The sequence below is a fragment of the Salvelinus fontinalis genome, chromosome 13, assembly GCF_029448725.1.
Source record: "Salvelinus fontinalis isolate EN_2023a chromosome 13, ASM2944872v1, whole genome shotgun sequence".
NCBI lineage: Eukaryota > Metazoa > Chordata > Actinopteri > Salmoniformes > Salmonidae > Salvelinus > Salvelinus fontinalis.
This window is the reverse complement of record NC_074677.1, coordinates 11,114,996-11,124,855: the sequence shown is the minus strand read 5'-3', so window position 1 is coordinate 11,124,855 and position 9,860 is coordinate 11,114,996. Positions and strand designations below refer to the sequence as shown.

Sequence of the window (9,860 nt, the reverse complement as noted above, 5' to 3'; positions counted from 1 at the left end):
ACTAATGTTTAATTGCTGCACTACCTGAAACGGGAATGATTGCAGACGGACAACGCTTATTTTTACTCAATGCGTAGCCTACCCCACGTCGTTTATTTGGACCATTCATAGAAATATGTCGTCGCAATTGAAATTCGTTTTCGTATAAAATAACATTCGCCACTGTGGCCTCTTGGATCTGGACTATGCAGGCGCATTTGATGGTGGGGTGAATAACAGCACATATTTTATTGTAGGCATATATGGACCAATACGGAGTTTGTTTTTTAGTAGTACTTTATCAACACATTGTGCTAAAAAAAGTAACATCTTGAGGTCAGTCAAATGTATATTTGATTATTTCAATAAATGTTCTGTAGTGGTATTGGGCACGTGCACAAAGTCAGTTTTCACAATCTGGGAATTTTCAATCAGGACGCGCATGAACAAAGGACACCGCATTGAAACGAATCTAGAATGTGTTATTTTAAGATCGGCATTTATGCAGTGTTATTATAATTGAAGATTGTGGTACTGAATTCTACAGGTTTATATAATGCATACTGTACATTGAACATAGGAAAGAAGCCTCCCAAAAAAATATCTACAGCAGCCATGGGTCTGTATTCTTAGTTTATAATTTATTCCCATGGAACAGAACATAAGAATTTCCACTGAATCAGAACCACATATGTGAATACAAATACAAGTGATTTAAATTGGATAATTCATAAACTGGATGTTCACGCATTTCTTTTTTATAAATGCACATACTTTCTAATCAAATTATAAACCCCATATTGATTGTTTCCTTTTAAATAAGGTATATTTCAAACTTTTCAACCATATATCAAACCAAATAACATAACTGTAAGACATCTGGAGCATATGTCCTTGTGAGTCAGCAACTTCAGTGAGGGCAAATATCTGAAATTACATTTATGGGATGCGTTGTTTTTGTAGGATAAACCTTTCTGCTGCTGCAGATGTCCTTATTCCTGATAGCCCTCTGTCTCCATGTCATTAAGACCAAGGTCTTCATTCTGCACAAATGTCCTGGTGTACTTCTCAGTTGTCATCTCTGGGTCTGGGTCAGGGGCATAGACGTTCTGCAGACAAACACGACAAAACAATTCATTACAATTGAAACAACTGAGAGGAGACGATGCGTTTGAACCTCAGACATCTGTGAAAGTAGAGTGTCTTTTACCTGGAGATAGCTGTTCCCTGCAGGGTCGTCGAGAACAATGTGCACATCCATTTCTCCCGCCATGATCTACAGTATTTGTTTTTTTAAGAGGTGTTTTAAAAGTGCCACTCAGCCTCCAATGCACTTTGAGATACAGTTTCAGCATGGGTGCCAGACTGTTCTGCATTCAAACTCTACTTTGTTGCCCAGCCAAACATGTGAAAGTATTCTTCTCAGATACAGCATATGTAAAATTCTTGCATGAGCTTTTGTTTAGTCTAAATATCATGTCATGCACCCTAGTTAAAATATACAACTACGGTCCCAATATACATTAAATGTACAAAAGTATATTTACATGGTAGTTACAGTGCAGATACACATTGTTAGTATTTATGACTGTTATACCAGATGGTAACATTCACAATTTAAAAGAATTGCAATAAACTCACAATGGAGACATTGGATCTTTAAAAAATATTCTAGAGGGAGACTATTAGCCAAAGGGTTATTTGGAGTTAGTTCACAAATTGAATGCAAATAAATACATAAAAACATTCCATAGGTAAATACTTTGGGACGTGTAATTACACTAAGGTATTATATGTAAAGTGAGACCAAAACTAGCTCCAAACAAAACATTAGTGATATTCAATGATTTTATGCCTCTGACCTTGTCAATCTTCTCGCCAAAAAGTTTCAGTTTCTCTGTTCGATCTGAAGTGGAGCTGTCTCCACAAGTGAATGGATTTTTTGGAAACAATCTGGAGGAAAACAGTGGTGGTGGATGAAAACATTAATATAATATAGCTTGAGTCCACAGTGAAAGAGACCAAAGAACAGGGGTGCACAACTTAAATCGTTGAGGATGGCAGTCCTACTGGTTTTGGTTTCTCCCTAGTATTTAACTAATCAATTAATGTCCATGATTGGCCACACCTGGCTTCACATATCTAAATTAGGACTGGAGTTGTGCACAGCTGCCTTTGAATTATAGTACAGCCATGGCAAAGGTATCCAAGCCAACAGTGATTCCCAGGTGCAGAGTCCATGGACTAGAAGTAACACAACCAGCATTAAAACATATACAACTCTCCACTGGAGTTCAATCCCTGTGTGTACCCTTCCTACTGCATCTCCCCTTCACCCCCCCCCCCCCTCTACTTCTCAACAGTCTGCTCACCAGATCTTTGATGTCTTTGAGGAGTCCCTCCAAGGTGGTGAATTTTCCACCGACAGCTGCCATCCCCAACTCAAACTCCAGTTCAGGTATGAGGATGCTACATGTCTCCGACTGCACAAACACAAACCGGCACAACATGGTTGAGTCAACTCCATCCTGATTCAGGAATAGCATTGCTCTCCTGTGAAAAAGTTCTATGTTCCATTACTGACAGGAATTGATTATGAAAAGACCCAAACTCTTAAGACAGGACAACAAATACCTGAGCCACCTCAATCATGAAAATATTCATATTATGAGCTCCATTTGGCATGGGTGCTATGAACTTTCTGCCATGCAACGGTAGCCTAAGTACCATTCTTTTTGTGCTATCATGCCAACTCCTTGTCACTCATTGTCATGCCAAACATTGTTTGGCTTGACAATGGTAGTAATGGAGTTGGCAAAAGCACAAACAGACCTGGGACCAGGTTAATAAAAATGCTACAGTGAAAAAACTAGTGAATACCAGATAAAGTACAAAGAGGGGTTACCTTGAGAAGATCTCTGGACATGTCAGACACGTCAGTGAGGTGAAGAGTTATCTTGGTGCCCAGCTCTTCTGTGGCTCCACCAGATTTCACCTAAACCACAGATTAGATGGGCAAATTGGAATGCATTCATATTAAGATATTTGCAATATCTGTGAATATGCCTTGAAAATAAATACATGTGCCAAGAAAAAAGAAAGACACTTACTTTGTTGGTTCGATGTCCACAGTCATCACAGTTTGTTGCCATGATAATGATTTTGAAATGAGGGATTTCTGAGGAATTGTAAAGGAGGATACCTAAACCTTGCAAAATGAAACATTCTACACTGGGCCTCCCGAGTGGCACAGTGGTCTAAGGCACTTGATTGCAGTGCTTGAGGCATCACTACAGACCCAGGTTCCAGGCTGTGTCACAACCAGCAGTGACCAGAGCGGCGTACAATTGGCCCAATAACCCACAATTGGGTTAGAGGAGGGTTTGGCCGGGGGGTGGGGGGGGGTTTACTTGGCTCGTGGCGGGCCGGCGCCTGCAGGCTGACTTCGGTCGTCAGTTGAACAGTGTTTCGTCCCGCACATTGGTGTGGCTGGCTTCGGGTTAAGTGGGCAGGTGTTAAGAGCGGTTTGGAGGACGCACGACTCGACCGTCACCTCTCCCGAGTCCGTTGGGGAGCTGCAGTGATGAGACAAGTTCGTAATTGGATATCATGAAAACAGGGGTAAAAAAAAGTAAATTAACATTCTACGCCATCCTTATCATAGGACACTACTGGGGAGCAGCGATGTAGTGGTAAAATGTTTTATTTTTATTTTTTTTAAATGGTGGGTAAATGTTGATTGCCATTCGTGGTGAGTAAAGTACCACTATACTTTCAATGCATTTTTCTTCAAAAGGAGAGGAATGGTTGCACAAAATAAAAAAAGGTAAATGGCATTTATGTGCCTTAACCTTACACTACACCACTGCTGGGGACAACCAAACAGACTGGAAAGGATACGGACAAGCTTCATGTTTGTCGAGGCTGGGGCATTGCACTCTGGACAGTTTGTATTAAACGTCAACATCTGAGGGAGAAATAAAGTATATTACTCAAGGGTCAATTATTGAGGAAAAACTCCAAATTGTGATGCAAAATGTCTGGAAATCCCACCTCATTTCTCATACAGTCAATGTCATTACTGGGCTTTTCCTCGTCTTCAGCCTAAGCAATAACTAAAAAAAGCTAAATTTTAAGTCACATTCTTTTGCTATATAAAAGTTTATACTGGTGAACATGGGTAAAATTATAAATGTATGCTGTCTTGTTTTTTTCTACCCTATGAGGATTCCACATGCATTAGCACATGATGACAGCATCAGAGGCATTGCCTTTTCTAAAACAGATATGTCCCCTTACAGGAGAGTTGTGATGTGTCAAATCAAACCACGCGCCTTTATTCCTAACTGGGCGTCCTGTTGGGGTGTTCTCTTGTAGTGGCTGACCGAGAGAGCCTCATCTTTCTGCGGAGCAAAGGGGTTCTCCACAAAACTGTTCCCAGATGGATCATCAATAACCTAAAATTGTATTGCCAGAAACATTCAATTCCATGTAACTTTAATCTTGTACATAGATGAGGCTGTGCAATAAAATTGGACTTACCAGTGTGAATCCACCTTCTTTCAACTTCTTCAATTTATCAATGAACTCATCAATCTTTACAGCAACTTCTGGTGCAGTTGCCTTCAAAAGTTAACATGATTTTAGTCAACAAGCAGTGAAGTACATATGGCATTTGGTATGAGCAAAGTAAACAAAGCTTACACATTTCTTAGTTGTTGGTCTTGCTCCAACCCTGCAACTGCACGGTCTATGAGGCCTTCGATGGTAGAGAGTGCTGGGGAGCAAGAAGAACAGTTAATGGGATTGAGGCATATGTGGATACTGTACATCTACATGCAAAAGTGTTCTTCTAAGTAAACAAAGCTTCACTTAATACAACAGTTGGATTAATTTAGTCAAGTTTAGCCTACAACACTCCTGCCGCCTTTGGCAAATATGTGTATAAATCAAATATTAAAATGATCCCAGTAAAAAAAAAAAAAGCTAAGAAATCTCAGCAGTAAAAGCCAGTATATTGGATGAACGGAGTGGCAATTTCCTAGATCTGGGACCAGGCTAGCAATTATCAGGCCGACAAAATATCAGTGGCAACATGACAGTGGCATGTATGCATGAAGAGTGAATATTGTTTTCCAAATCAATAAAAACTGAGTGAGTACTTACAGCCCTTCTGAGTGTATGGAGGGATTTCAAAATCCACTTCTGGGATTCTGGTGGTTGCACTGTCCGCTTTGACAACTTCTCGATTCATATCCTACAAAATGAGATGACAAAACAGACTAAATATCTAATACAAGATATAAACCAAATAATACAAGTTAGATATTGTTTTCTTTCTAAGCTAGCTATATAAATTAAAAAGGTGTGCTGAAGCTAGTCTGGTCCTCAAGAGAAGCATTGACGTCGGCACAGCCAATGTGTACAACAGTCCCGACGGTGTGTTCTGTCTAAATGTTAACAATACTGTTTAGACAGAGGGTCAGGAGGGACTATTGTACACATTAGCCGTGCCGTCGGTTTTGTATAGGAAACCTTTGGAACTTTACTTTCATATCGTCGGGAAAGAATTTTTAAAAAACAAAAAAAAGGGAAAATCACTATACATGGCAGGTAGCCAGCCTAATGGTTAGAGCAAGTGTCAAACTCATTCCAGAGGGCCGAGTGCCTGCGGGTTCACTCCTCCCTTGTACTTGATTGATTAATTAAAGGAAAAACCCACTGACTCTATGCCCTCCATGGAATGAGACACCCCTGGATTAGAGCGTTGGCGGACGACACTACAGTGGTAGGCTTGATTACCAACAACGACGAGATGGCCTACAGGGAGCTGAGGGCCCTCGGAGTGTGGTGTCAGGAAAATAACCTCACACTCAACGTCAACAAAACAAAGGAGATGATTGTGGACTTCAGGAAACAGCAGAGGGAGCACCCCCCTATCCACATCGACGGGACAGTAGTGGAGAGGGTAGTAAGTTTTAAGTTCCTCGGCGTACACATCACGGACAAACTGAATTGGTCCACCCACACAGACAGCGTTGTGAAGAAGGCGCAGGAGGCTGAAGAAATTCGGCTTGTCACCAAAAGCACTCACAAACTTCTACCGATGCACAATCGAGAGCATCCTGTCGGGCTGTATCACCGCCTGGTACGGCAACTGCTCCACCCACAACCGTAAGGCTCTCCAGAGGGTAGTGAGTTCTGCACAACGCACCACTGGGGGCAAACTACCTGCCCTCCAGGACACCTACACCACCCGATGTCACAGGAAGGCCATAAAGATCATCAAGGACAACAACCACCCAAGCCACTGCCTGTTCACCCCGCTATCATCCAGAAGGCGAGGTCAGTACAGGTGCATCAAAGCAGGGGCCGAGAGACTGAAAAACAGCTTCTATCTCAAGGCCATCAGACTGTTAAACAGCCACCACTAACATTTAGTGGCCGCTGCCAACATACTGACTCAACTCCAGCCCACTTTAATAATGGAAATTGATCAAAAATGTATCACTAGCCACTTTAAACAAAGCCACTTAATATAATGTATATGTATATACTGTACTCTATATCATCTACTACATCTTGCCATCTTTATGTAATACATGTATCACTAGCCACTTTAAACTATAACACTTTTATGTTTACATACCCTACATTACTCATCTCATATGTATATACTGTACTCAATACCATCTACTGCATCTTGCCTATGCCGTTCTGTACCATCACTCATTCATATATCTTTATGTACATATTCTTTATCCCTTTACACTTGTGTGTATAAGGTAGTAGTTGTGGAATTGTTAGGTTAGATTACTCGTTGGTTATTACTGCATTGTCGGAACTAGAAGCACAAGCATTTTGCTACACTCACATTAACATCTGTTAACCATGTGTATGTGACAAATAAAACTTAATTTGGGCCATTAACAGAATCCCCAAGCCGACAAGGTAAAAAAGCTGTTCTTCATTTTAACAGAATCCCACATGGCAATATTTTCAATGGATGTGTTGCACAGTTTTTCCATTACAGCACCAGTGTGTTGCCAGTGATTATGTTAATGTTTGCACTAGTGTTATATTTTGGGAACTGTTTCCATCACGGAGTGTGACACTAAAGATGTGTAAAGAGCACAATCCACCCCTGAGTCAACAGTTGCTTTGTGAGAAGGTGTTAACCCATGTTCACAGTTAGCCATTGTCATGTAAATGAAAGCTGAAAAGCACCAGTGACTATGCCTTGGCCCCAAATCAGAGTAGGTCCGCTGAGACCATGGCCCTGTTGACACAAAGCTGGGCCATGGAGGTGGAAACAAAAGTCAGCGGCTTTGGTAAATCAGTGGAAATTCGCCACACCTTTTCCCCAAACAAATGTGTAAAGGAAGGACGCTAGAAAAATGTTAATACAATCAGCTGCAACTGTTTCAACATTTCGCATTTGTAAAATTATTTTGATGTGATAATAAAGTATTCATAGAAGTGTTTCGTGCATCAAAGCTGGGACCGAGAGACTGAAAAACAGCTTCTATCTCAATGCCAGCATACTGTTAAATAGCCATCACTAGCCAGCTAGCACACAGTAACTCAACCCTGCACCTTAGAGGCTGATGCATATATACATAGAATCACTGGCCACTTTAATAATGTTACACTAGTCACTTCAATTATGTTTACATTCTGCTTTGCTCATCTCATATGTATACTATTATACTGTCTTATAGTCAATGCCACTGACATTGCTAATCCTAATATTTATAAATTTCTTAATTCCATTATTTAACTTTTAGATGTGTGTATTGTAAGATACCACTGCACTGTTGGAGCTAGGAACTGTTAGGATTTATGTTTATGCACTATAGGCTGTTAGCATATTGGTTGAAGAGGAATATTGTTTTGTTACACACACACAAACAATACAGAGGGGAGGGTGTGTGTAGGTGTGTAAGGACTGACCACCACAGGCCATAAAAGCTGTGGACAGTCTGGAGAGGGGAGGGGTGCATCTCTCTAGACCAACCAGGAGTTTAGAATACTGGACAATACCATATTAGGAACTGTTTCAGTGTAGAATCGACAGACACAAGATGGATCTAATCTACCCAACAACCAGATGTGGAGAAGGAAAACGCCAAGGGGCTTGGACAAGTTCGGGGGCCCACAAAGGAGGAGCAAGAGTATTAACCATGCTAAACCTCTACTATGATAGGCCAAATGGGAAAGTTGAGAATAAAATTGTCATAGTATAAAACTACTATTTGAGTACATTCCACAGTTCCCTGTTAACCCTGTGTGGTGATATAGCGAACCCGTATATACGAAAATTGCATTTACCATTTATCGTTTGAGTTTAATTAAAATATATTCCGTGACTATGAATCACATTTTGTCCTGATGCCAGATTTGAACTGACGCAAATCTCTTTCAGAACACAAGCATTTCACTACACCCACAACATCCGCTAAATATGTGTGTGACCAATCAAATTTGATTGATTCTCAATTGTGATGTCAATTTCAGTTTAGATGGAGTATGAGGCCATTTTGGCTGCCAGAGCTAGTTAACCTCTGAACATAATGTCTTGGATGGTAACGGAGTAGGCTAGCCCACAATCCTTAAACTCACCTGGGCTAGCCTAGTCCTGGATCTGTTTCTGCTCTTGCCAATGTTTCAAGTTTCATTAGTCCTATGTACGGGATACACATGGTATACATCGTCCAACAAAACACTTACTTGCAGGTTCCTTCTTGACAATGCCAACTCCATTGCTGTTTTGCCATGACAATGTGGCATGATACAAACAGACTGGCACTCGGGCTAGCTACAGCTCATAGCCTACACAGTGGTTCAGCATATGCCTGGGAAAGGAACGGCATAATACTTATACTACCTGTTTTGACTTGACTTTGAATGTGTAGGCGATGGCTTGATCCTGTATGCGACCAGCTGATTGGATTTCAGTGTTCGACCAGCTGCAGTTGGGACAGGTGAAAGAACTGATAACTTCTTTGAAGAAAGGAATCTTCGTAAGAAGAATACGTGTCATTCCCTACAAAAATGGAGAGAACACAAGTTAGATGAGTCAATCATACAGCGATACAGACAAGTCCATACGTTCAATTAACTGGTCAGTGTTAGCTAGCTATTTACTTACATTTTGGTAACAATTCATGCACAGACTCTCAATTTCGGTGGGTTGATTGTCTTCGTCATTATCAGCACTGATCTCCTTGAAAACACTACCGCCAATGCCACGGACATTTTCCTCTGCTATGACAGACATTATTTCACTTCAAGAGATTTTTGATAAACAAACTGTTCGTTTGCATATGCCGCCCGCTGTTTCTGGAACTTTCTACTATCTACATCTGAAAGTGCAGTCCAAAATACACGTTTTCATGTCTGCGTTGTATCTTTATCCCGGAAATAGACGTCAAAGTAGTCTTCTTCTGTGGTGGAAATGTCACATGTTTTGTGCGCATGCGTAATACCATATGAAAGCGTCACATCATTTATTTATATATATACACATCTTTTTTTTTTAAATCAATTTTAAATGTGTTGCAAAAATCTATACATCCTTCTTAAAAATGTTAATACAAAAGATCACAAACAGATAAACACAAAATCAAAAATACAAACTTTTGGTCATGTAGTGTACATTTTCAAATATTTTTGTTGGAGGGGGTAACATCTGAGTTAATTGAGAGAATGTTTCTCTCACGTTGTTAGTGAGCACATTATTTGTATGTTAGAGTCCATACCTATGGCGAATTTACAACACATTGGAAGTTACACCTGAATTTGGCTATTGGAACAACGCTGTCATAAAAAGTTAGTCTCGGTACCAGTCTGTACCAGTCTATCTTTCCACTCCTTGTCAT

The 9,860-nt window shown here is 40.5% G+C and overlaps 1 protein-coding gene across 1 annotated transcript; it reads right to left on the bottom strand.

Annotated features, from left to right (window-relative positions):
* Positions 1 to 599: 599 nt before the first annotated feature.
* LOC129868059 (zinc finger protein ZPR1-like) lies at positions 600 to 9,450 on the bottom strand. The gene is made up of 15 exons (XM_055941645.1): positions 9,131 to 9,450; positions 8,867 to 9,025; positions 5,146 to 5,236; positions 4,686 to 4,756; positions 4,522 to 4,602; positions 4,307 to 4,436; positions 4,251 to 4,255; positions 4,033 to 4,083; positions 3,880 to 3,946; positions 3,090 to 3,157; positions 2,885 to 2,974; positions 2,341 to 2,462; positions 1,842 to 1,932; positions 1,190 to 1,255; positions 600 to 1,088 (listed from the first exon to the last, which is right to left on the bottom strand). Exons 1-15 carry the CDS (start codon positions 9,257 to 9,259, stop codon positions 972 to 974), a joined length of 1,338 nt encoding a protein of 445 aa, XP_055797620.1. The 5' UTR covers positions 9,260 to 9,450; the 3' UTR covers positions 600 to 971.
* Positions 9,451 to 9,860: the final 410 nt, after the last annotated feature.

Coding starts and splice junctions, on each gene's coding strand:
- LOC129868059 (XM_055941645.1), bottom strand. CDS start 9,259: ATGTCTGTCATAGCAGAGGAAAATGTCCGTGGCATTGGCGGTAGTGTT. Junction 3,947..4,032: donor TTGACTGTATGAGAAATGAG/GTGGGATTTCCA, acceptor TTTCTCCCTCAG/ATGTTGACGTTTAATACAAA. Junction 1,256..1,841: donor TTGGCGAGAAGATTGACAAG/GTCAGAGGCATA, acceptor CAAATACTGTAG/ATCATGGCGGGAGAAATGGA.